This window comes from Candoia aspera, chromosome 18 (genome assembly GCF_035149785.1).
Source record: "Candoia aspera isolate rCanAsp1 chromosome 18, rCanAsp1.hap2, whole genome shotgun sequence".
Lineage (NCBI taxonomy): Eukaryota > Metazoa > Chordata > Lepidosauria > Squamata > Boidae > Candoia > Candoia aspera.
In genome coordinates this window covers 10,085,768-10,112,355 of record NC_086170.1, presented here as the reverse complement: position 1 = coordinate 10,112,355, position 26,588 = coordinate 10,085,768, and the positions used below count along the sequence as shown (strand labels likewise).

At 53.2% G+C, this 26,588-nt stretch overlaps 4 protein-coding genes across 5 annotated transcripts in view; 1 reads left to right on the top strand and 3 right to left on the bottom strand.

The window, feature by feature from the left end:
* The window catches only part of LOC134507016 (ATP-dependent RNA helicase DDX19B), a 445,506-nt gene that overhangs the window by 11,970 nt on the left and 406,948 nt on the right, over positions 1–26,588 (top strand). Inside the window, exons 10-12 of one of the 2 annotated variants that reach the window (XR_010068863.1) lie at positions 308–470; positions 1,693–1,884; positions 2,588–2,746. Coding sequence is in view for 1 of the 2 variants with exons in the window: in XM_063317426.1 (XP_063173496.1) it covers positions 308–470; positions 1,693–1,884; positions 2,588–2,649 (417 nt within the window). In the remaining variant the exon portion in view is untranslated. Of the gene's footprint in view, positions 1–307; positions 471–1,692; positions 1,885–2,587; positions 3,046–26,588 lie in introns of those variants that run through there. The other variant, XM_063317426.1, reaches the window with a different exon arrangement.
* On the bottom strand, positions 6,403–8,934 carry UBXN10 (UBX domain protein 10). The gene is made up of 3 exons (XM_063317331.1): positions 8,846–8,934; positions 8,000–8,110; positions 6,403–7,621 (listed from the first exon to the last, which is right to left on the bottom strand). Exon 3 carries the CDS (start codon positions 7,604–7,606, stop codon positions 6,689–6,691), a length of 918 nt encoding a protein of 305 aa, XP_063173401.1. The 5' UTR covers positions 7,607–7,621; positions 8,000–8,110; positions 8,846–8,934; the 3' UTR covers positions 6,403–6,688.
* On the bottom strand, positions 14,886–16,022 carry FAM43B (family with sequence similarity 43 member B). Its single transcript, XM_063317707.1, has one exon. The coding sequence runs from the start codon at positions 16,020–16,022 to the stop codon at positions 14,886–14,888; it is 1,137 nt and encodes a 378-aa protein (XP_063173777.1).
* LOC134507210 (trypsin-3-like) lies at positions 20,984–24,156 on the bottom strand (the record flags this gene model as incomplete). Its single annotated transcript, XM_063317706.1, has 4 exons — positions 20,984–21,179; positions 22,625–22,891; positions 23,157–23,298; positions 23,957–24,156. Coding segments are annotated over 4 exons (759 nt in total), but the record flags the coding sequence as incomplete, so codon positions are not given.

Sequence of the window (26,588 nt, the reverse complement as noted above, 5' to 3'; positions counted from 1 at the left end):
AATCTTCCTATTACTCTCTATCCAAGTCCTTGAGAGCCATTTTGGTGTGGTGGTTGAGGCACCAGGCTAGCAACCCGGAGACCCTGAATTCTAGTCCCGCCTTGGGCACGAAGCCAGCTGAGCAACCTTGGGCCAGCCACTCTCTCTCAGCCCTAGGAAGGAGGCAATGGCAAACCACTTCTGAAAAACCTTGCCAAGAAAACTGCAGGGACCTGTCCAGGCAGTCTCTGAGAATCAGACACAATTGAACAGATTTTCTAAAAAATAGAAATCCAAGTCCTCGGTTTCAGACCCTTCTGTTCTGCAGACCCGCAAGACGGCTGGCTGGCTGGCAGGGGAGCTTTCCAAAGAAGGCCACCAGGTGGCGCTCTTGAGCGGGGAGATGGTGGTGGAGCAGCGGGCAGCCGTGATCGAGCGCTTCCGAGAGGGCAAAGAGAAGGTCTTGGTGACCACCAACGTTTGCGCCCGAGGTGGGTCCAGGAGCCGGACTGGAGTGCTGCTGTCATGAGTAAGGATGGCGAGCAGGAAGGGGCTCCCGTCCAGGCTGTAAAGCGCATGCGTAGCACCGAGGAATTAAGCAGCCATTCAAAGAGACACAGATCAGGCCCGCCTTAGCCTTTGGGGTTTATATGTCTGGGTTTTTCCCATGCTTAGTCAGTTTGTTGGGATTCTGTTTATGTAGCAGTAATAAACACTAGAGGACTACTCCTCGTCTCAGCGTGTGTCTCACTGTTAGGACAGCTGCTCTCTCCTTACGTCCTTCCCACTTTTTTGGGAAAAGGGGACTTCAACTTCCAGAATTCTCTGCAGGGGCCATGCTGGCTGGGGAAGTCTGGGAGTTGGAGTCCACGCCTCTTCCCATCTTGGTAGGTGTCCCTCGAAAGTTGATCTATGGAGAGAAGTGTCTTCCCCGCTGGACATTCCTTTCTCTCAGCACTCATCCTCGTGCCTCTCTTTATGCAGAGGATGGGTGTGGCCTGCCCAGCAGTGCCGAAAACATTTAAGCGCAGACCTTCGTGGGACTAAAAGCTCCCCTTTTTAGTCCTCAACTTCTGGATTTGGGGAATGGGAAATGGGCCCTCTGCGGTTAATGGGAAATAGTCGTGGATTCTCCTCCGGCAGTTCTTGCAACAGACATACAGGTAGTCCTCGACTTACGACCATTCATTTAGTGACCATTCAGAGTTACAACGGTGCTGGGAAAAGTGAGTTATGACCGGTCCTCGCACTTATGACTGTTACGGTGTCCCTGTGGTCACATGATCAATATTCAGGTGCTTGGCAACCGGCATGTATTTGCAACGGTCGCAGCGTCCAGGGGTCACGTGATCACCATCTGCGACCTTCCCCGCTGGCTTCCAACAAGCAAAGTCAATGGGGGAAGCCAGATTCGCTTAACGACTGCTGCAAAAAAGGTCCCAAAATTGGGTGTGACTCACTTAATGGCCACCTTGCTTAGCGACAGAAGTTCTGGTCCCAATTGTGGTCATAAGTCGGGGAGTACCTGTTTGAGGAAAAGCAGGTCCTGAGGGGAGCTGGGCAGCATGGCCAGACAGTGATTATGTTTTATTGGTTTTATTGCAATTTCTTTGTGTTGTGAATTGTTGAGAGTCAAGTGGCCTACAAGTTTAGATGATGATGACAATGACAGCGATGATGGTTGGTCTCCGTCATGGATAATTTCCTCCCCAGGGATCGACGTGGAGCAAGTTTCTGTGGTCATAAACTTTGATCTCCCGGTGGATAAAGATGGGAATCCCGACAATGAGACATACCTCCACCGCATCGGCCGCACGGGCCGTTTTGGCAAGCGGGGGCTTGCCATCAACATGGTGGACAGCAAGCACAGCATGAACATCCTCAACCGGATCCAGGAGCATTTCAGTAAGTCCCCCACAAGCTGCCTCGGCGCCCGGGTCCAACCTGGGTCTTTCTGGCTTAGAGGCTTGTGCGAATCATCTAAACCAGGGTATGGGAGGCTGGTTGCTCCCCACAGATCTTTTGGGTTTTTTTAGCGTAGGTCTATGCTTGGCCTTCCAGTGGGATGCCAGGGGGCAAGACCAAGGCAAAATCCCCGCTTTGATTTCAGTTGTAACTTAATTTTAAAAATTCACCGTAGTTAACATTGAGAGCCAGTTTGGTGTGGCGGTTAAAAGTGCTGGAGTCTCGAGTTCTAGTCCCACCTTGGGCACGAAGCCAGCTGGGGGACTTGGAGCTGGTCCTCTCTCTCAACCCCAGGGAGGAGGAGGCCAGGGCAAAAGAGAGGCCAAGAAAACCACAGGCACTTGTCCAGTGGTCACCAGGACTGATTCAAAGCCCCCCCGCAAACCCCACCAGTTAATATTAGTACTGTCTGTATTAAATAATTTTCCCAATTAGAATATCATAATTCAGTGGCAACATTAAGAGAGGTTCAGGGACTTTTAAGGGTCATAAGCCACTCAGGGTCCTTCAGCTGTGCTTTTGTGAGTTTTCAGAAACTTAAGGTCTTTTTTGGGCCATGCATCACTGGAGACTGGTTCCTGTTTGAACAGACTCCTGAATCTTTTCTGATAACGCTGCTTTTTTGCTTCCTCCTTCTATGCAGACAAGAAGATTCATAAATTGGATACAGACGATTTGGATGAAATTGAGAAAATTGCTAACTGAAGGGGCAGCCGAGGGGATGGGTGTGCCCGCCTTTCTCCCCGTGGCTCTCCCACCCCAATCAATTTGCCATCCCAACTGGCACCTCCTCGCCAGCCATGTGCGAAGGGGTGCGTCCTCCGAGATCACAAACGCTGCGGAAATTACCTCATCTTAAACCAACATCAATATGGCTGGGCTTGATTTTAAACAGTAGTGCAAACTGGAGAAGGAAGACATGTTTAAGAAGAAATGTTTACAGTAACTTTTAACTTTTTCCTTTAGTTTAGCCTTAATAGTGGGGAAATTCTGAAAACGATGCCAAAAAAACATAGCCAATAATTAGGAGGGATTCTTAAAATGCCTGTTTTGTGGAGAAAATACTAAAACATACCCAAGCAGTATATGGAAAATTGAACAAATATCTAGAGCTTTTGATTTTTCTTTTGAACTGAGAAGAGAGCTAATGTCCCGGCTAGCTAGCTAGCTCCATACAGGGTTGTGTGAAGTGGGCTAAGATCTCCGCATTCTGGAGGAGAAAATCACTTGCTAGGTTGGTGATGCTATTTTTTTTTTCCCCCAGTTGCTGGCATGATCGTGTCTTCTGTTTCTTATCCCTTTTCTGCTCCCCAAAAAAACCTTGGGGAACTGCAGCCCTACGTGGGGGTCCTGGGTCCGTGGCCGCTTTGCAGGAGTGGAAGGGCCTGTGGGGGGGGGGGAGCCAAAACCTTGGCAGGTTCACAGGACTGCACTTCACCCCGCAGAGCAGATTCTGCTTTTACGAACAGCCTAGTGGAGAAGAGAGTTAATGTGTAGGGGGACCCCTCTCGGCTCTGGCAGCTTGAGCCAAAAAGGAGATAGAAAGGCCAACAAAATAAAAATCCAAATTAGCAGATGGAGGTGTTTGGGCAGGTGGAACAGCTCAGCTGAGAAATATTTCTGGCTGGGAGAGCCTTCGGGCGGGCGGATATCCCTCCCCCGGCTGAGCTGAATCTCCACAGGCGTCACGTGAAACAGAAAGGCAGATGTTTTGTTTGCCCCCTGAGCAGGCGTGCCTCGGAGGGTGGGGGAGCATCGCCCTCGTGCCCGGAGAGCAGCACGTTTTAATGGGAGCTGCGCGCCCCCCTTCCCCAGGTGCCAGCATTGGCGTGGCCTCCCTTGGTGGTGCATCAGGCCACGGGTTTGCTTTTGCGGGAGGGGGCTGCTGCTGGCCACTACCAGATGTGCAGTGCTTTGATTTGGTTTCCCGCCTGGGATTGCAGGGACCCCAAATAATGCTCAGCTGGAGACGGGAGGGGAGCACGTCTCCGGCCGAGCTGATTCTCAGATTCGCCAACTCGGCCGTAGCGCTGTTGGGCATACAGCGAGGGCTGGGCACGGCAGAATTAAAGGATTTTTATTCACACTTCAGGGAGGCAGGCGGACCCTTTTCTGAACCAATGAATTGTGAATCCTGAGTTTCTGTCCCTGTGTTGCAAAGGAGACATGGCTGTTAACTGTTCTGTTTGGCGACTGGAAGGGGGATTCCTTTCACGGTGAAATGGAAAATATTATACACCCCCGCTTGTTTCAGAAATGTACCTAAAGTTTTAGGGAGTTTGTGCACAGCCCCTTCTTGATTTCTGTAAGCAGCTTTACGGGGCTGTGGGGGTCGGGCGGGTTCAGAGAAACCTGGCTCTCCACAGACTTTGTATGCTGGGGCACTCCTGTTCTTGCTCCGCAGGAAGCAACGGGCAGAGGGGAGCTGCGTGTGGCAGGGAGTTTTCAGTGGGCTCTGGCCACGCTGAGTGGTGAGCACGTGAGCCAGACACACCGAGTGATTGCACGAGCAGCCCGGGCTGCCTCCTGATGTGACTTCTCAATTAGAATAAAGACCACATGATGCTGACACCAGGCCTCGGCTGCTTTCCGTGTGATTTCCCCCGTTTCCCCTCTTCCCGCCGCTGTGTCCCCTCCAGAGACCTTTGGGTGTCCTGCCTCCCTGCCAAGCCAGGAAGGGCTTTTAAACTCAGGAGGGCACCCGGCATTTTCAGGTGAGGGGCCAGCCTTCCCTAAAGACTAAAACTAAATTTGATTGGCATTTTAATTGAATCGAAATAAATACAGCCAGTACGATGCAGTTCCCCAACAGGTGTTCATTTGTCCTTTCTGCCAGCTTGGTGAAGAACCCTGGTGGCCCCTGGTTGAACGGCTGCAGGTTGCACACGGGCTCTCGCTGGGCCGAGCTGAGCTGCCGAGGGCCTTGTGCCAAAGATCCTGCATGCATCTCGCATCCCACCACCCAGGAGGGCGACTCAAACCAAGCAGCAAAGATGTGGCCCAAATATTTAAGGTTAAATGTGTCTGCAGGCATTTTTAGAGAGCATGTGTGTGCGCGCACGCATGTATTCATATGTCTTTATTGGATTTACAATGAGCAAGGTCCTTAAGGGCAAAAAAGCCATTATTTCCCCCAACAGTAATCAGTCTACTCCACCCCACCCTTTTTCCCTGGGAAATCCATGTGGACTTAGGCTTTGCCCAGCTGATTTTAAAATTGCTTCTTGCTGCTGAGCCAGAGCACTGGAGGCATAAAAACTCCAGCATCCAGCCATGTTTGAGAACATCATCTCCCCCACCTCTTCCCCCCCCCATAAAAGGAATGAATGGGTCCATTTCCATCAGCCGTCCTTCCCCAACCCGGTGCCCTCCAGGTGGCTATGCTTCCCAGCAGCCCACCTTGACCGAGCATTCTGTGGTCTGATACCTCATGCCAGGCAGGCCCTGCCTAGCCTTGCCCCCGGCGGCTTGAAGGAGGCACGGGCCGAGACGAGATGCCCCTTTCTCAGCACTGATCTCCTAAGCTGGGTGTCCCACCCGCTCCATGGACCGCGTGGATGAGCTGGGAGCAGCTCTTCAGGGCCGCAGCACGCTGGTGGGGGGAGGGGTGGCTGCGGCAGTGGGAACAAGGGGGCACTCCACTGAGGGGTAGGTGGCAGGACCCCACAGCAGCTCAAGGCTTCCCCACCCTGGGAAATTCTCTTCCTGCCTCCCACCTTCCTTTGGCCTTTTCAGGCAAGGTCAGGAAAATCAACACTCAGAAGACAGACTGTTTTGGCAAACTGCCCACTCTTTGTGCAGAATACTGAGACGTCAAACTCTGCCTGTGGACAGAGAAAGGTTTTTTTTTAACATTCAAATACAGTTTAAGGGGAAAAAACATGGCATTTTGATAACACAAACAGGCCACTCTTAATCGAAACAGGTTGATTTGTTCTTGCAAAACACGCACCAGCAACCCTTTGCGAAAAGCCACCTGCCCGCACCCAGGCAGAATGCCAAATGCCGAGCACCCTTGCTGCTGCATCCAAAGGGCAAAGGGCTTGGAACCTATTGCCAAAAACAACACTGAATTTCAAATTTACACTGGAGGATCCTTCCAGACTTAATTTGTACCATAATCTTACAAAAGAAACATTTGATTAAAAATGCAGGAACAGACCTCGGGAGGCTGAGCAAGTCCAGGGGTCTATCCACCACCACCACGGAATGGAGCCAAAACCTTCAAATAAAGTATCAGGGCCCTGGCCGTCCACCAAAACCAGAAATGGTCTTGCGGTGAGCTTCCACTCCCCACCACCTCCACCACAAAAAAATATTAGGGAATATCTGCACGTTCCCTGTTGAACCAGAGCTGTGTAAGAGGATTCGGAACAAAAGGCATGGTGCGGAGTGTTCTCCGTGGCCCTGTGCTGCTTCTGATTCGGCTTTCTTACCACTCTTCTAGATCCAACCCAAGTTGAATCGGGCCAAAAAGGAAGAAAAATTGAATGTGAGATTTGGGGGGTGGGGAACAAACTCTCCTGGAAATGAAGCCCCTCTACCAGATGGATGGGGGAGCCTGTGAGAGGGAAATGCCAGGCTGGAAAGCGGAGCGGTGCTGGGTGTCCGTTTTGGGCGCGCAGGGAGGCCTGGGCGGGCGAGACGCGCCGCCCCCGAGAGTGGTGGCGGCCGGGCCTAAAGGAGCGGACGGCTGGGTGGGTTTTCCTCAGTGGGGTTTAATGCAAGGCTCAAGCGCTCCAGCTCACAGCTCCCCCTCCTGCTCTTCTGGCAGGATGCACAGCACGGACTTGTGGCAGATGGCACAGTCCTGCAAGGACTTGCTGAGGTCCGAGAAGGTCCGCCGAGGCACCTCCACCGTCCCGATGCTGCAGCGCCGGTAAGCGGCCGCGTTCTTCTGTTCTGCCGCTGCCACCACCGTCCCCAGGTTATCCGTGGGCCGGAAGTACCGTTCGAACCTTTCCCCCAAAGGCGAGCGGATGGCCAGCAGCAGCCTGGGCTCCTCCTCACAGGGCTCGTCCAGGTTCGGGGCCGGCGTGGGGGAGCGCCCGTGTCTCCGCTTACTTAAGGGTGGCCTCTCCAGGGGGGAGAACGAGGCCTGGGGGGCATGCTCTCCGCTGCCCTCCTTGTGCCCCGCCAGGAGAGGGGTGGGCCCCTTCCCCAGCAGAGAGGCATCCTGGGACCCTTGCTCCTCCTCCTCCTCCTCCTCCTCCTCCTCCGCCTGGGCGCCTGCTTGGAGCAGACCGGCCTGCTGGGACATGGCCTCCGCAGCGCTCGTCCTCCGGTCCTTCCTGCTGATGGACGGAAGCACCCTGTACTTGTTCAGGGAGGACGACGTTCTCGTGGGCACTTGCTGGAGGAGATCTGGAACCTCGGCCGGGAACACCTGAATGGGCTGGAACAGCTGCTGGGAGGACGCTGCCCTCCGGCTGCCCCCCGCTTCCTCCCCAGGGGTGACGGACTGGGGGGACGATGGCACTTGATAGGAATAGGCCCCGACGCTCTGGGAATAGCTCAGGTTGGACCGGGTGCGCCCCTTGGCGGATTTTGGCCTGGTGACGTGCATGGCGACGCAGCGGGGTGGCCAGGTGGGAGACTTCGCGATGCCAAAGGGGACCGTCCGTTCAGAGGGTGTGATGGTCAGGGGTGAGGCAGCGGCCATTGCTTTTCAGGAGACCTGGGTGGGGAGGGAAGGGAAGAAGGAAATGCCAGTGGCAGGTTAGCCTCTCCAGCGCAGCATTTTGCAGCTCGCTGTGCCAGGCTCCCAGGTAACAAGCCCTGCCAAATCGTGCATGGCTCTCGCGAGCACGAGGCCGGCTTGCCCTGGCTCTGGAGCTAAGAGCGGCCACTGCCGGGGCTTTGTGCCCGCCTTAATTCTACCCTCCACACGCCGGTGTGGGGAGCGTGGTGGGCCCCCCCACGTGCCAGACTTAAAACCACTAACTAAAAATCCGCCTCGAGGCGCGAAGCTCCCTCGTGCCAAACGCAGATCTCCCTTTGCAGCGGCCCTGGACTTTGGGGAGCGGGACGGGAGGGGGGGACGAGGGTGCCCCACCTGCATTAGATGCTCCATCGGCTCGGGACGACTGGCAGCTCCGGGGTCGAGAGGGCTGTCAGTCCAACAGGGTCTTCGCCGCCGCCCACAGAGAGTCGCTGACTGTCCGGCCTGGAACGGAAGAGGCAGTTCCCTGGATGAGGACCGCGAGGGCCGGCAATGGCTCCGGCCTTTGGGAGCAGCGGGGGGGTCGGGGGGCCCGCCTGGAAGGGCCAAGGAGGGTCAGCCCCAGCCGCCCCAAGCCACGGCCTGCTGAGCGAGGCAGCCGCCGTCCGGCCATCGGGTTTGCAGAGTGGCTGAGCTGCGACGGCGGCCCTCTGGGGAGAAGGCGGCCCTCTCTGGCCAACCGGCCAGGGGTCAAGCGGTCAGCAGCCCCTCCCGCAGCCGCTTTCCAGCCGCGCCCATCCCCGCCCCCTTTTCCCCTCCAACAGCCCTGCGAGGTAGGCAAACCGGGGGGGGCAGAGGGGGCGCCCAAGCCGGGACCCATGACTCAGGCTCCATCGTTCCCAGCCGCGGGCCGCCCAGGCGGTTGGACTACAGCGCCCATCATCCCCCGCCAGCGTGCTTCCCCACCCCGATGCCCTCGACAACAACCGCTATCACCCCCAGCCTTCCTAGGGAGCTAGCCGCCCAGAAAACTACAACTCCCATCATCCCCGGGCTCCCCAACGCCGGCGGCTCCGGCTACGCTGGACTCCGATACCCATCGTCACAGCGAGGTGAGGTTGGCCGACCCTCCCATCATCCCCAGCGGTGGTGGGGGATAATGGAGGCTGTAGTCCAGCGCAGTAGCGAATCGGGCTGCACGCCGAGCGAGTCGGGGAGGCCTCGCCGCCGCCGCCTCACCTCGCAGCGGCTCCATCCAGCAGCCCCGCTCGCAGGCGGCCCGTTCTCGGTGGTAAACAGCGCCGCGTTTCCACGGCAACGGCCGCCGCCAGCCGACTTCCGGCCTTGACCGGAACAAGACGCGAGAGCCGCCCCGCCATAGACAGCAACAGGGCTAGAGAAGACTCAGAGGGAGCTTCGTTCGTCCGCGCATGCGCGATGAGGCGGCGCTCTCGCCTTCGCCATGGTGGAACCTGGAGGATAAAGATAAGGAAAGGGAAGAGGCGACGTCGATCCCCGAGAGATTAGGGAAAAAAGGGTTGGGTGGCAGCAGCGAACCTGCCTCGTCCCTGGTTTCTCAATCTTGGGAACCTTAAGACGCGTGGACTTCCACTCCCAGAATTCCCCAGCCATCCATGCTTCCCCATCCTGGCTGGGGAATTCTGGGAGTGGAAGTCCACGCATCTTAAATTTGCCAAGGTTGGGAAACGCTGCTTTAAACGGAATGATTTTAACGACTGTGAACTCCCTGCAGTGGCAATTGTTGCAGCCCGTCCGCTCCAGCCACGGGGGGCAGAAGGTAAAGGGAGAATCCCCCCCTTGGGAAAAAACACCCCGTTGTTTCCCAACAACCCTGCTGGGTAGGCTAGGCTACGCTGGGCGAAGGCGTCGCCCGGGTCTTTCCAGCCCAGGAGCACCCATTTGCACCCATCTCAATTGGGGTGGGGGCTTTTAGGGAGCCCCTTCCGGCCATTTCAGAACAGCAGCCGCACAACCTGGTTCTTAACCAGCATTTGGCCCTTAAGGACCCCGAGCTTGTTTGCTGGTACTTATTTATTTATTTGTCAAATTTATATAGCTGCCCATCTCACAAACAAGCGACTCAAAAGATACGTCTTTTTTGGGGGGGGTGCTCTATTTTGGACCAGGACTAGCTATAAATAATGTAAAATCACTAAAGGCGTGCAGCAAGCCACGAATGATGGTTCAGCTCGTCGCCAGCCTCGTGCAACCCGTGGCTGGGTGGAGCCTCAGATGCTTTGAAAGAGTTCAGGAAAAAGCGGCCCCTGTTTGCCTCTGCTCCCTCCTCTGCAGCAGCAGGTGGGGGCTGTTGGAATCCCCTCCTTCCCCACCAGGGCTGCAAGGCATTGTGGGAAATGTATGGCCACCCCCCACGTCCCTTGCCCATCATGGTGTGGCAGGTATGGGGACCGCTCAAAGGCCCCCTTGGCATTGGGCAGGGGTCTCCCTGGCTGCCTGGGGTGATGGAGAGGAGGAGACAGGGACAGAGGCTGGGGGGTGAGTGCATTGGAAGGAGGGGGGCTGTCCATAAGGGCCCCCCTCTGCTTAGAGACTTGGGCAAAGAACGGGCGGGAGAAGGGGCCCGCTGTCCCCCAAGATCCAAAGCAAGGAGGAAGCAGCCTCCTCCCTCGCCTGGCCTGGGGGAACTGGCCACATCAAGCCAGGGGCCCTAGCCCACCCCTGGGTGCACCCCAGCTCCAGCTCTTCAGCCCCCCCACCCAATGGGAGCTTAGCTGCTGGAGGGGCGCCTGCAGCTTCTGTGCTGGCTGTCTGCATCGCTCCAAAGCCCCTGGATGGACCTTCCGGAAAGGGGGCGAAATGGACACCCCCCACCCCCAAACTGCAGAGTTAGGTCCTCAGGTTGGCCAGCAAGCAAAGCAAGAAAGCATCCTGGCTTTGCGCCATGTAGGCGTCCCGTCCACTCAGCACGGGGCCTCCAGCACCCTAGAGGGGTTGACCCCCCTCCCCCAGCTGGCAAACGAGCCCCTTGGTTTGGTTTATGCTTTACTAGCTGGGTTAGCCAGGCTATGTATGTATGTATGTATGTAAAACTATCACCGCCCATCTCCCCCAAGAAGGGGGACTATTTATGATAGTCTGATTATTTGACTGGAACCGGAGCAGAGGTCTCTAGCAATCAAATCATGGCGGAATAAAGAACTGACCCAGAATCCACTTGCGCTTGGAGTTTTTCTTTGATGTGCATTATGAAGTGGAGGGGGCAGAGATAAATACATCCCCAGAAAGCAAAACAATATGCCGCAAAGCGCTTCAGCACTGCATTTTAACAGTGTGGAGCATCAAGATTGGGCTTTTTCATCAATGTTTAACAGGCTGTGGGAAGGCATTTCAGACCCCTTGTCACAGAGAGCAAGGTTTCCTTCCCCCACCCCCAAAATACTAGAGTTTCAGAAGCAAAAGCTCAAGGTTTGTTTGTTTGTTTGTTTTTAAAGAAATCAGCTTGTCTAAAATCTCTGAAGCCCAAAAGGCAAGAGTGAAGTGGAGGAAGATGAAAAGGGAGGGGCGCAGAATCTGCTTTTTGGCAGATCACCGGAATGGTGCAGCGCGAATGACCCGGTTGGCCTGACTTTTAAAACATTAAAACAAAAATAAGCTGGTTGCCATGGCCACGGCCATCATCTCTCTTCTTCCCCACCTCCACCTCCACCACCCGCTTCATTTGACAGATTTTTCTAGAAATGAATTGCCAGGACAGTGGGGAGAAGATCTAAAAATATGCCACTGTTTCATCTGCTTTGCGTCGACTGAACCATTTCTCTCTCTTTCTGTCAGCGCCTCTGATTTTACATAACACCAGAATACTGAAATGACAAGGTGGGAGCAGAGGCAGGAAGCAGTATCTTGGCTGCGGGGGGCGGAAATGATAGTATGATCTAATTTTGTTTTCTTTCCATAGAAAATCCAGCCTGTCCTGCAAGTAGGCAACATGTTGAGAGTCCTCGCTGTGGGTCCTCCAGGAACCCCACTTGTTGGGAGCAGGCACTGCCCCCCAGATTGCACTTTCCACTTCCACCCCCTGCACCCCCCAAGCGTGCACCCAGCTGTCATTTCTGCAAGCCACGGAGAGACAGATTTGGTGGCACTTTAGCCACGTACCTCCTCTGTATCAAGTGGGGCTCTGCCTTCCAGCAATGCCCAGAGCAGCAGCCCTTGAAATGTGGGGCCTGCATCCCCCTTCTTTATTCTTTTTCCAGGCTTCTAAACAAAGCACCGAGCTTGGTTTTATTTCCTGGCATTGCCGTCGTCTTCTTCCTAGCGTTATTCCCGTGTTATGGCAGGGTCCGCTTGTTGGCATATCCGTCTCCATCTGACTCGATCCGAGGCATCTTCAGGGGTGACGTTCACACATTCCATGTCCTCCTTAATGCGGTCCATCCACCACGGGGTCGCCAGCCACCAGGGTCCAGGAGCATGGCTGTCCTTGCCACCGAGTCTTCTTTGCCGTATACAACGTGCCCATACCATCTAAGCCTTCCTCCCCGCAGTTTTGCCATGATTGGCACAACTCCCAGTCGCTGTCGGAAGCCGTCGTTCATGGCATGGTCAAATTGCATTAGTCCAAGGCACCATTGGAGCGTTCGCATTTCCATCACGTGCAGGGCCTGCTTTCCTGGCATTGCCTGGCAAGAGCTGTATGGAAATAAATGGAATCCTGGCTTGCTTCTGCAACATCCCAACTTCCCTTTTAATTTTTTAGAGCTTATTTCTTTAAAAAAAATGAAGTGGAGGAGGGCAGAGTGCCTGGTGACTGGGCATTGACTGGCAGTGCCAGGCTAAGGCTTTGCTTACACATCCCGAGATGCTCTGATCATTCCTCAGAGGCCAACCTGCAGGCCGTCTCTGATTCTGAGTCACAGAAGCAAATTTCTGCTCCGGAATGAAACCAATTAAAGATATCCTTGTGTTCATTCTGCAAGGTAGCAATAAATAGAATACCTCCGAGCTGCAGATGCTTCCTAAGTGCTCATAATTCATACGGTAGGTTTGCAAATTGGTTTGGGAAGTGAAATGAGGGCCGTAGGTTGTCTTCGTTATTCTCTTCTTTCATCCTTAAATGCAACTGTCTCCCCCCACGGGGTCTCTTCCATCGTGGCCAGGGATAATGGGACTTTTAGTCTGACACATTCAAAAGCCAGTGTGTGGAAGGCAACTGTTCCAAAGAAACCCCTGTTGGCATCTGACCATTATTTTTGGATCCTTTGATGTGTTTCTCCTCTGCCAGAAATTGACACAGATAAAACCCTACAACAAGGCAGTCTCCAAGTGTTTGTGCCACCAGCTCAAATTCTTTTCTTGCTGGGTTTTAACCACCCTGCTCTAATTCTACATTTAAGGCTGGGGTTCTTGACTCAACAACCTGGGATCTCCGTGAAATTAGTTTTTCGGGAGACCCGTTTAAGTTTACATTGCGAGTTTAGACATTCCCCTAGTTCAACTGAAATTCAGGATGGGCAGTTTTGCAGAATTGGACCATCCTCAACTTACAGCAGTGCAGGAAATAAATGTGCTTCCATCTTTTACAGCCTTTGACCCTCCTGGGTGGGTAGATTAGTCTGAGCAAGCAGCCAGCAGGTGAGGGGCATCATTCCTCACCCCTCTGTGCTACATCACTCCACTGCTAACTTCTCCATCGCTTTCAAAATTCAGGGTTTAAACAAAGCCGGTTTTCTCCAATCTTGAGAGAATATTGGTACCTATTCAGCAACAACTATGAAGAAAAAATTATTTTCTTCGTAGTTGTTGCTGAATAGGTACCAATATTCTCTCAAGATTGGCCAACTCTGAATTTTGACATCTCACAGTATCTGATTTGGGTATTTAATTTCTATTTCCTTTTTTTTTTAAACAGGTAACAAGATTCCAACTGTCTTTGCTAGCTGATGTGCTTACAGGGCAGAGTATCAAAGAAGAGGTACAGAGTCTCACACACAGTGCCTACCATCAAAAGAATCAGGGGATGTCAGAAATTCCTGACTTTTTTGGCTCCCTGATTTTTTCCAGAGCCTATGTAATTTCAAAACCATGAGGACTAGAAACCCAGTTTCATAACTAATCATCTTATAGCTCAGTAGCTTATCTCAACTACTCCCTCCCCTTGCAGGTCTTGGATAGAGTGCCCACCATTCCCAACTACTGGCCAGGGCATTGGAGCCAAAAGATCTGGGAACGGACACTCAAAACGTTTTGCTGCCCCAGGGGACTGATACCTCCCAAGAGGGTTGGGGGAATCTTGCAAGGGGGTGGGGGAGATGAGAGCTGCTGCTGCTGCATCCACAGAGAACCAATGGCAGAGCCAAGGGGAAATTCGCACCGCAGGTACAGCAGACTAATAACTGTCATTACTGGCCAAACTCAAGACAAATTGGTTGCCCAAATTCCACCCTTCCAAGTATGAAAGTGGTTTCTTGGGAGGGAGAACCAAATATTTTGGAGTTCCATATCCAAAGTCTTCCAAAGGTAATCATTCTGGAGGCTACCAGCGAAACACAATGTCCCGTCCCACTCCACCCTCTGTCCCGCCCCACAGCTCTGGCTGAAGCAAACGCAGCCAAGCCGTGCTTATTGCTGACCCACAGAAATCAGTGGGACCCCTTCAGCCCCATCGATTTCGCTGCGTGCCTGAACTTGGAACCAACGTCCTTGGCCTTTGGTGCAGGAGAGGGAGCCCCGTGAGAAGGACCCGTGCAACCTCTCTCTAATTCCCTTTTGCCTGTGCACACTTTTGGCACCCAAAAGGGTGCACATGAAAGTCAACACAGATTCAAAATGCTGTTTGTGCATGAAAAAATCTGTACCTATATATATACCCAGAGAGATTTTATTTGAAGGCATTTCCCCACATTTTTTGCATTTCGGCAGGTACAAACATAACCCTCTCCCTCCCTCCCCAAGGCCACCAAATATGTAAAATCTGCCCCACACCCCAATGGACCAAGAATCCCATCCGGCTGAGCCTCTGCCCAGGCGCTTCCTTCTGCCAGCCTCAGAAACCCACAGAAAAGGTAACAAAGCGTTTGTTTTTTCCCAAGCCGAAAAAGACAGGCTGTGATAACGTGGCACCGGACGATGGAGCTCGGTCAACAAGGACAAATGGTTTGGCCGGGTGTAGATTGTCAGATTTGCAAACAGCTGTCCAGAGGAACCAGGAGAACAAAACGGAAGGAACGGCGTGTTCCGTACGCCCACTCACCCTCCCTGCCCAAATCTTCGAAGAATAAAAACGATGGCTTCTGCAACTCTAACGGGACAAGCAAGGGGACTCCCGGGAGGGCACCCATGGTGTCGCACCCTCCTTTGGCAGCGGACCTTGCAAGGTGCAGAACTGGAACTCCCGCACCAAAGTCTGCATCTCTGGCCGGTCACGTCCTCTGGACATCTCAGGATCCGGAATGGGGGTGACGTCGTGGCCAGGGGCTGTGCGGTCAGCCCAGAGGGCAGTGCCAACAGAGCCAAAGCCACCAATGGCGCAGATGACCGTGCGGGTGGCAAGCCAATCCTGTGCCGCACCAGTGGGACAGTGCCCAGGTACAGATGAGACCCTGGCTGCAGCGGGCCTCTTGTTCTTCCTCTCCTTCTCCTCCTCCTCTTCCTCCTCCTCCTCCTCCTCCTCCTGGATGGAGCTGAGCCGGGGGGCGTTGCGGCTCCGGTCCAGGGGTGGCCTGTATGGGCACTTGCCATTGAGCAGCCTGCGCAGGGGCACCAGTGGGACGATGGCCTCGCCAAGGAGCTGCCGTCGGAGGCGCCGAGAGTCGCTCTGCCGCTGGAGGCTCTTGAACTCATTGAAGGCAGCGGCGGAGGTCTGGTAGAGCTGCCGGGCCACGGCCTGGGCCTTCTCGGCCTTGGAGAGCAGCACCGCGTGGCAGCGCAGCGCCACAGCCTTGTTCTTGACCTGGTGCCGGTACACCCAGGCGAACACCTCAGGGTGGCGCCGGTCGGCCCCGCAGTAGGTGATGCGGTGCAGCAGGTAGGCATGGCCAGGCCGGCGGACCTCCTTCTCGGTGGGCCGCAGGTGGAGGCCATGCAGCCCCAGGGTCAGCCGCATCCGGGCACCTCGCCCACCACCCTGGCTACGGGCCCATATCTTCTCCACGGTGGCTTCGGCACAGCCCTCGCCCTTGGCCTGCAGGGTGGCCGCGTTGCCCAGGTACCAGACGCGGTAGGTGGGCTCTTCAGCGTTGAGCTGGGCCGTCCGGCGCCTGCTGCGGAAGAGCCCCGCCAGGGCCCCCGGGGGCCACAGCTCCGGGCAGGAGCCGAGCAGGTTGGCCAGCAGCGAGGCGCAGCTCAGCCGCGGGGGCCAGCCCTTGCCCGGCCGCTTGCGCTCCTCGTGCTCCACCAGGACCCACTTGCCCCGGCGCCAGGGCAGCAGCGCGGCCATGGGGCGGGCGGCCACGGGGGGAGCGCCCCCGCCCGCTCGGCTCCGGCCGCGTTGCTCGCCTGCCCGCGCCGAGCGGGGCGCCCCTCCGCGCCCGCGGGCCGGGGAGAAGCCGGGGCCGCCCTGCCGCCCTCCCGCGGCCAGCCCGGCCCCCCCACCCGCCGCGGCGAGCGCCGGTCCCGAGCCCCTCCTGGCACAGCCGCGATCGCCGGCGCAGGCAGCCGCGGCAGGCGGAGGAAGCGACGGCGAGGCGCCCAGGCTCCCGCGCTGCTGCTCCGCCTCCGAGCCCGGCGCCCCCCTGCCCGGCCCGGGCGCGCGCCGGGGCGAGCTCCCCGCCTCCCTCTCCTCCCCCCTCCCTCCCTCCTTCCCTCCCCGTGTCCGCGCGCACGTGGGAACACGCGCCCGCCTCCCGCTTCGCTTATCCCCGGGCAGGTCCCGGCGCGCGTCCTCGCGCCTTTGAACAGGAGCCGCTCGAAATTCCGTCGAGGCTCCCCCGGGAAAAGGGGCATCCGGTAAGCTCGGGAATTGGCTGACTTTTTAAAAAGTTGTATAAATCGCACTCGAAGGAGGAATAAAAGAACAGGAACGGCGACCCTCTCCGGCAACGGTCGGGGGTTCCCGAAAGTCAGAGTTGGAATAGCGATTACAGCCACAGTCACATCGCCGCCATCGCCATCATCATCATCATCATCATCATCATCATCATCATCGCCGTCGTTTCCAGTACCGTATGGCTTTTTCTATAAATACAGCTCCGCAGGATCAACTTGTCATCCACTGCATGTTTTATGTAAGCTTATTGCTGGTGGCAAAGGCATCTGAGGGCTCTACAGCTGAAATGGTTCCGATATGGGTTCTGACCAAAATCAACCTTCGTGCAATCATTGTCATCTAAGATGGCACACCCAGGATTTAAATTCCACACCTTGTGATGTTTCTTTTAGCTTGGCATCTCATCTCAGCCTTAATCTTGAAATTATCGGCTTCAAATGATCCAGTGCAAATATTTGTTCCCTTTCCTTTTGGCTGTGCAGATGCGAAGGCAGAGGTTTAAACACATTTGGATACACAGAAACAGCTGCCTTAGATGCTTGACCTGGGCACTGAGTTTCCTTATTACTTATTTTGTGACTGGGGGGGTTGCGTAAACCCAGCTAATTCCTCCAGGTGAATTTATGGCCCAGTGTATCATGCAAGCTTGGAAATTAGATTAGATTAATTCAGTGCCCAGGTCAAGCATCTGTGATTAAGTAGCTGCTTAATGTGTTCTCTCATAATAATGGAGCCTCAGAAGGAAGAAGTGTTAAGATGGGGCAGTGCCAGCTGCTCGAGCTTGGGAAATGGTTCTTGTCAGAGGTCCGAGCATGTCCCTGGGCAAAGAGAGAGCTTTTGCTACAGGGCTGCAACAGTTTGGACAGGTTTTCTTTAAAAAGAAGACACCTTAGCAATGTTGAGTTTCAAAAAAAATCACAGAGGCCTCATCTTCCAAAGAGGAGGTTGCAATGTTCTGCACCCCCACCTAAAAAAGAGATGGCTTCGGGCTTGCAAAGGATTTAAAATATTCATGCTTGGAAGCATCAGCCAAGAGGAAAAGTGAATTCAGTTCTGGATGAGTGAAGAGTTTTTATCTTATTAATAGCCATGCAAATGCATGGATAATGGCTTGGACCATCCAGGAGAGTGATCTTATTGAAACTGATTCTAAAATGCCTCCTTTCCCTCGGCTTTTTGCAGAATTGCAACCGGTGAAGCTTTCTTCTTTGATCCCCACAGATGACGTGTGATTTCCATCACTTGGCCTAATTTGAGTGGTTAATCGACAGGTGGAGGTGCTGCCTCTTCCCTGTTTGCTTCAGCCACCCCCTCCCAGAAAAAAAAACACGTCCCCCCCATGCTAAATATTGCTGGGATCTTCCAAAGATTTGGCTCTCTTCTCGAAGCCAAACCCCGCCAGCACCACTCAGCCTGGCAAACAGAGGCCTGTCACCAGGGAATTTAGGGCAGAGTGCCAGCCTTAGAGACAACCCAGCTTCCTGTCTCCAGCCAGAACAAATACCAAATCTTGCAAATCTCGCCTTGTCCTTGCTTTTAACCTCAGTGAGCCTGTTTGTAGCTGGCTTGCTCTGCGTTGCACCCATAGCGATTTTTGCTCTGGCTCAGATCTTTCGATTTCATTTTGGAATGATCTCGCCTAATTTCACATTTTTAAACCGACTCACTAACCAAAACGTAGCTCTCATTTGACATTTGCAATCCTTAAGCATGGTAATACCTGTTGGGCAACTGTTTTTAAAAGCCTATGAGAGAGAGGGGAAAGTTGGCATAGAAACGCACATATTAATGAAAATAAGGGACAAAATGCATAGGATCTGGGGGTGGATAAAGTGCCTGGAAGCTCCCAGTCACCCAGTGCTCCTCCCTCTCAGCCAGGGAGGGGGTGATGGGCACTGATGTGGCCCATCTCAGGGCCTTTGGACGGGAGTCCACCCCTTGAATCCAGAATCCATCTCCATCTCTGGAGATGGATCTTCTGGGGTTTTCAGCCAGGAATGGCTGTGGGCTGTTTAAGTCTTCGGTTCTCAGCAAGGGGGCTGGTGGGGGGGCTAAGGGGTCACCTGACTGGCCAGACTATTTAAGGGCACAGTTGGCTGAAGGGAGGTGCTGCAGGAACAGCTCCCTGGCCGGGAAGTTCCTCAAAGGAGCTCGCCATGGTCCTGATACATCTAGTTCTGCCCTCTTTGGGCCGCCAACGCTCTCCATGAGTCCCAGCCCGGATCCAGCTTCTTCAGGATCCCCGTGAAGATGCTCCAGGCATTTGGGATGAGCAGCTCATTCCTGATTCTCAGCTGTGCTGACTGGGTCTCGTCAGGGCTGTACTCCGAGCCACCTCGGAGCTGTGTATTGATCAGCAAACCCATGGAACTATGACTGGGGTGGGCAACTGATTTATGAATAGCTATTGTCTCTAGGTCATTATCACCGCATGCACCTTCTGCAGGGCACTGTGTTATTTGTAGACCTTTCACCCTGGATAATCCTCCAGGTGTCTGAGGAAGCGGGTGGGTGCCTGGAGACCTGTTGTCTCCATTTCTGTTTTTGGGTCTTGGTTTGGAATGGAGTAACTGGAAGGATATATTCTTATCTTTCAGTATTTTATCCTCTGTCACCTTTAACTCCTTGCTTGTGTTTGAGGGCAAGGGAGAAGTTATCAGAGCCTTGAGCACATAATTAAAAATGGCCTTGATGTCCATCTCTGATTCCAACATGAAGACTCTCCCTGCCTCTAGATGGGCTGTAAGCCTGCTGAGAGAGGGGTGACATGCAACTTATGCTAAGCCCAAATCCCCAATATTGCTTCAGAGGAGGGTGCTGGAAAACTGTACCCCAAAATCTAGAGACTGGGGATGGAGGGGGGGAACTAAACTTGCTTTCTCTTCATTTATCTTAATTAACATTAAACATTGCTAACATGGATGCAATTAGTTATGAGATAGGGGCTGGACTTCAGATTTGTGGGGAACCCATGCAGGTTTAATGTCTGGGTTATCTAACTGGGTGATGTCTGGCAGTTGGACTTCATGTGTGGGGCCAAACCATCTTTGGAGCTTCGTCCTCCTGGAAAGGTGTGAATTCAGCCCATTGTAGTTCACTTAGTAAGCTGCTGCTCGAGAGATTATATCTTGGTATGACGTGAAACTCAGCCCTCACACGTGTACGTGCGCACATCCAAAACGGAGCTCCCCGCCCCCTGCATCCTCCCCGGGAGGATTTGATCTGCCTCCTTTGCCCAAATTCAGCTGCTCTGTGTCTCCTAGCAATAGAGCTCTGAGGGCTGCAATAAATTAGCGGGTTTTTGCAATGACGACGTCAATGTCACGTAACATCCACTGGGAATCAAGGATGCGGATTCTGTTAAAAGGAAATACATCAAGTTCCTTCCTTCACAGATCCCTGGGCTCTTTCGTGGTCACGTACCCTGAGATTCACGTAATCAATCTCTCTGCAGGAACAGGTTATAAAAGAAGAATGGTTGCTAGTTCAGTTCGTTGTTTGCACTTGGAATAAAAAGTGGTGGAGGGCTCAAGAAAAACTGGGAGGCAGCTGGGGAAGGGAAGGGAAGGGAAGGGAAGGGAAGGGGGGCTGGCAAGCATTTTTTTTACAATAGAAGAGGATCTCTGTAGCTTGGGGTTATGCTGTGGAGTCCCTGGTGCTCTCTGAGCTGGGTTGCTTCCTTGCAGATGTTTTGTTGCCCAACCAGGCAACACCATCAGTGCTAGTCTTAGTCGGGGAAAGAAGCGTCTGCAAGCAACCACCCAGCTCAGAGAGCACCAGGGACTCCACAGTTTCTTTACAGCTTGACCAATGGCACCCCCTTTATGGGTTCATCCCCCCAAAGCTGGGAGAAACTTGTCAAGGGAGCTGCAGTCACATCAGGATTGTGACCCTGTCACCAGAACTGGGAGTGTAAGCTTTTCAGGGATACATACAGTTGGAAGTGTTGAAGCCTGAGTAAGAAGTTTTAAAAATTGGCCTTCAGTTCTGAGAATTCCTGGTGGTCCCCCATCCAAGTACAGACCAGGACTTTGTATCTTTGTGAGGTCAGCCAGGTGCTGCCACCAAGCTGGGGTTGCTGCAAATAGCCCATCCAGAAAAGCCCATATGGCATTTACTGGAAGGGTGGCTGTTGAGGGAGGGGGCCAAGACCCTCTCTGGGTTTATTCAGAAGAGGACATGGAAAGGGTGGCTGATCTGCAGTTTGCAGTGGCTGATTCAGCTGGGGTCAGGGGTTTCTGGCAGGGGTGGTCCCTCTGGAAGTTTTCCCCTTGTGATTTATAGGACTCAACCCCAAAGGGCTCAAGACAGAATGAGAACAAAACCCTCTTTGGCCTTCCCCATGGGAAAAAATAAGCCCAAAGCTCACTGTGAGGTGGTTCATCCCTCCGCCCTATGGAAAGGCACTTTAGTCATCATATATGCATACCACAAAAAAAAAAAAAAGAAAAGCACCCGTTATTTCATCAAAATTGTCTTGTAGATCCATTTCTGGAAGTTGGCCACTGCTGTGTAGACGCCGGGATATCCGGGGCTGGCACAGCTGTGCCCCCAGGAAACAATGCCGAACACACGCCCGTCGCACACCAGCGGCCCCCCGGAGTCACCCTGGGGGGGAGAGGAGAGTCACAGCACAGCAACAGTTAACTCGGTTAGGTTTGCAGAACAGCCGATGTTTTGGAGCTGGGGCTGGTGCAGGAAGGCAAGGGGAAATGGGTAAATCCCTACCTGGCTGCTGCTTTAAAATGGTGCTGGGTCCCCCTGGTGAATAGCTGTTTGCCTTCTAGTGAAATGCATTATATCCCATCCTGCGCTCTGCAAGGATGGAAATGGGCCTTGACCTTCTGTCTTACGTCCTTTCAGCTCCTCATCACATCCCCACCGGCATCTCCTCAGGGCTGAATACCCCAGCTCTTCCACTCTCCCTTTTTAGGATTCAACCCCCAGGCTTTGATCTTCCTCACAGCCCTCCTCTGGCCTGTCCCAGCTTCTCTGATGCCTTTTTCAAGTGCGATGCCCAGAATGGGACAGGTAGGGGGGCCGGCCAACGGAGAACGAAGATAATCATTGCTTCCTCTGATTTGGAAGCTTTTCTCAAAACTTCCTAACTCTCATTTCGTGCAAAGGCTGTTTGAAGAGGAAGTATCATTATGGAGATAATTATGATTGGCTGGAGAAAACGCCAACCTAGGTGTGTAGCTGTGGAATGAAGCCCTTCCTTGGACAGGATCGCAAGGAAAGGCAAAGAGAAATGTGCAGAGTTGGGGAACCATCAATGCTGAAATGTCATGAGATGATTCAAAGTGCCGCCCCCCCCCCCCGCCTGCCTTGCTGAATTATTCCTGCAAACACCCCTCCCTCATTTTTGCTTCCAAAATCTGCTCCAAAATGCAATTGTCATGAAGTGGGGCCAGCAGGTTAATCAGCCCGGCACAACGCACCCATTTCATGGCAATTTTGTTGCTTCACAATTTGAAGCATTGGGGGGAGGGGGGTTAGACAAGTGGTCAAGCTGTGGGTGGTCACGGAGCTGCCTAGAAAATGGATTTGGCAGCAGCCGCAGCAGCAGCAGCCCCAGAATAGCCTAGCAGGGGAGGAAATTTCTCAGTGGCTGGAGGCCAATATATTTAGTTTAAAAAAAGAAATGAAGCAAAAGAGGGCTTCAGTGAGCAAGACAATCAGACAGTGATGGTACCAGTGTAGGCCTCCCCAAGACTTTCAGGTTTGCTGTGGGGGGGTCATCCCTAATCACTTCAATGGATGTTTTTTGTTCAACTTGATCTAAGGCCCCACCTGGCAACCTATCCGCTCCAATTTTGTGCCACCCGTTTCCCCCTTGCAAATGCATGGATAATGGCTTGCTAAAGCTTGGCAGCACCCTGTAGATTTTCCAAGGCATCCTTTTTCCTGCGTTTCTGCCCAAATCTCCCCCAGCCCCCACAAAGCATCTGCCCAAAGCATTCAGCCCCACCGTCCCTGGCCATCCAAGGGGAGGCACTTTCTGCAAAAAACCATGTTGGGCAGCACCAAACCCAAACCGGCTTGTTTCCTACCTGGCAGGCGTCTTTCCCACCACTGCCAAATCCGGCGCAGATCATGTTCTTGGTGATGTACCCAGCGTATGACGCGGAGCTGTTGCACTGGCATGTCGAGACGAGGGGCAGGTGGACGCTGCGAAGGGTGTCCGACGCCCTGCCCCCGACTGGCGTGGTGTAGCCCCAGCCAGAGACCTGGCAGAGGTGGCCAGCCCGAACCTTGGCCCCTTGCCGAGGGACCGGCACAATGGAGACAAAGGGGCTGTAGACCACTGGCCGGCTCAGCTGGGGGGGCGAGACAACAGAGAGACCTGGGGGTGTGTTGAGGTGCAAGGAGGCATCGCAGGGTTCGGGAAATGGGTGGAAGCAGGTCTGCCCAGCTAGGCTCAGTCTGTACCCTCCATGCCCACCATGCCTGCCCCCCAAGAATTGACAATTGAAATATTGGCATCTCCCCCGTCTGGAGGGCTGCTGGCAGCTATACATGGGCACCCCTAATCGCTCTCCTTCCTCTGAGAGCTGAGCCCCAGCCTTGAGAAATTGGGGTCACCTTAATCAACATGATGTCAGCGTTTTTCGAGCTGGCACTGTAGTCTGGGTGGACCACCAGGCGGGCAGGCCGGAAGATCTGCTCTGTGCCTTCAAAAGTAGAAAGCGAATATTCTCCAGCCACAATGAGCATCTGGCTAATTCTGCAAGACAGAAAAGAGCAGGATGGTGGAGCATTTTCAGAATCTCGGACTGGGCGTGGGCGAGCCTGATGCAAAAGGAAAGGTACAGCTGGGTCATAACCGTGCAAATTAGTGCTTTTTCTATTTAATTGTGAACTTGACTATTGTGAATGGCTTTGTGAATTAACCTGTTGTTAGTCTAGATCAGTGTTTCTCAACCTCAGCAACTTTAAGAAGTATGGACTTCAACTCCCAGAATTCCCCATAGCTGGCTGGGGAATTTTCAATGCAAGGGCCAGATTCCAACCTGGGGAACATTTATCAAAGCAGGCAGGGCTGAAATGTGCCTCTTCCCAGGTAATGGTTGACAGACTGTGAGGCTGGTATCCTAAAATCCAAAGGGAAAATCCCTCCAATTCCAATTTCCAACACCCTTATCGTCTCACCATCTTGTTAATCATGGATTCTCACTTTGTCACCGTCCTCAGAGGTGGTTCAGACCTGATTCGTTTGTCTTGGCCTCGGATACCAACCCCGGGCCTTAAATCAGTGAGGCTGGGAATCTCAGAGCTCAATCCTTTGATTCTGTAGGAGAGAATTCCCCCCTGGAAACCCTCCAAGGCCGGTGCCTGGGGCCTTGGCACCCCCACCCAGCCCTGCAAGGACGCCTCTTCCTTACCCAGTTTTGCAGTGAGCAGCAGTCAAGACCCAGCTGCGACTGACCAGCGCCCCGCCACAGAAATGGAAACCCGTTTTTCTCTTCAGAGACACCAGGTACTTGGAGGAGTGAGGGGCCATAACATAGCCCCCAATGATACGGGGGGAGTCTGTCTCTCTGTCTGCGGAAAGAGAGTAGGTCAACAGCCCAGAGGTGATGGACAGATGTTACAGGTAGTCCTTGCTTAATGACCACAACTGAGACTGAAATTTCTGTTGCTAAGCGAAGCAGTCATTAAGCGACTCCAACCTGATTTAACGACCTTTTTTGCAGTGGTCATTAAGGGAATCACCACAGTTGTTAAGCAAACCGCGTGGCTGTTAAGCAAATCACGCAGTTCCCCACTGATTTTGCTTGCCAGAAGCCGGCCGGGAAGGTCAAAAATGGCGATCGTGTGACCACAGGACACTGCGACGGTCATAAATGTGAACCGGTTGCCAAGTGTCCAAATTGTGATCACATGACCGTGGGGACGCTGTGACAGTCGTAAGTGTGAGCCCTGGTTTTAAGTCAATTTTTCAGCACCATCGTAAGTCTGAGCTGTCACTAAACGAATGGTCATTAAATGAGGACTACCTGTATAACCCCATAGTTTACAGCTAGCAGAGTCAACAGTGGAGGAAATCAGGGCGAGGTCTGTACCATAAGCTCTCCCAAGCCCTTTCTGGCCCCCCCGCCCCAAATTAATGCCAGTCCTGCAGATGCAGTATGGATTATTCCTCTCATCCGATCCGTTTCCAGAGCTTCCAGACACATCAAGCCCTCCAGATGGGAATCTTGGGCAGCACCGACTCACTCTATCATCTTCCCTTCCCAGAAACAGTTTCTCATTAAAAATTATTCTCTATCTTATCTGAAAGAATAGTCAGTTGGTTTTCCAGGGGCAGTAGAAGACTTGCTTGTGCCAACGTGTTTTTTTAATGTCCTGGGCATTTTGTTATGGAAAGCTTACTGCTGAGACTTAGACTATTTATAGCTTTTTAAGCTTAAGGTGGAATGTGTGTTTGTTTTTTGTGGTTTCAGTGCATACGGCCCTTCTGCTGTTCTCTTTTAAAACAATGCGTCCACTTGACCCCAGTTACAAATTGGAAAAATAGCTGCATTCATACAACCCAGCCGTGAAACCGAATTAAATATTTTCTCCCGCTTGCAGATTTTTCACTAAAGCTTCTCTCTCTCTCTCTCTCTCTCTCTCTCAGACACACACAGAGCAACCTTCTCTCCAGCCTGGAGATCATTTCTTGCTCAGGAGATACACACAAACACACATGCCCTGATTTATTCATTCAGAGTTGCTCACCCCAGTGTTTCTAGCCATCTTTCCAACTTTCCAACTTAAAGATGCTATGTCCTTTAATTACCAGCTGCCTTACAGCACTTTGTGGGTTTAATTACAGTCTTCGCCTAAACAATTAAGTAGTTGTGGCAGAGTTGTGTCCTGCTCCCTGTGAGGATCTCCTTTATTGACAGCTACCTCTTCCTTGTTTCTAAGGTGGAGGAAAAAGAATAGGGAGAGGATGCCACTGCAAGGCCTCTTTCCTGGGGGTGGGGGGGGACAGAAATTAACTAAAAGCCAGTTGGAGGGCTGTTCTTCATTAAGTAATTCATACTTTATCTGTGCTTAATCAATCATCCCATCATTAAAGCTGCAGGTGACTGTTGTTCAACAGGACTTGGGCAATTGTAGTACATAGAAGGATTTTGGCTAGCAAATGGGGGTGGGTGAATTTATTTTCTTCTTCCCTCCCACCCAGGATCTGCGTACCACCAACTTCAAGTGACTCAGGGCAGAAAGCCAGCATTAAATCTAAGAGTTTACTAATTGGCTCTTTCTGGGGAGAGACTTTAATAGTCTTGCGCTCCTTCTCAAGGGAGAACAATGACTGGAGTTGCCTGGCACAACTTTTGTGGGTTTTTTTAAGTGGAGCAAAGCCCTTGTTCTGCAATGCCATTCTGGCCAGAGGGAAGAACCCTTTTATAAGCACCGTTGCGCTCTGCACATGCTGGGCGACGTCTTGTTCTCTTAGCCCTGAATTGCAGGCGAGGAGAGGGCTTGGAAGGCAGCATTGACCATGATGGTGCAGGCATTTGCTAGAGACTGATCTGAGGCTCAGCTGATGAAAGGCTTTAACGCAGCAGATGGAGGAGGTCAGACCGCAGAAGAAGTGGCCATGAGGCTGTCTGAGGCCGCAGGTGTCTTCCCAGCATCCATGAAACCTCAGAAAGGGCCCTGTTGATCTTTCAAGCTGTGGAGCTGTGAGTTCAGGCACAGGTGGGTGGTGCCGTTTTTTGCATGATGGAAAATCCACCCTTGCAAAATGCCCTTATTCAGATTGACCCAGTTGATCCCCAAGGAGCGTGCGAGCATTTGATCTCTCCCAAGTGCTTCGTCTCAGAAAGGTGGGGAATGAGGAGGCGGGCAGCAGCAGGCATTCCAAAGTCAACCCGACGTTTCAGCTCGGACGGCTTCCAATTCTGGTCCCGTCTCAGTTGCGGCCCAAATACAATTATTTGTGGCAGGTGTCGTGGCTTCCTGGAAGTAAGAGCCGTCGAGCAGCCGGAGCCACGATCCAGTGGCGGTGGGTCGCTCTTT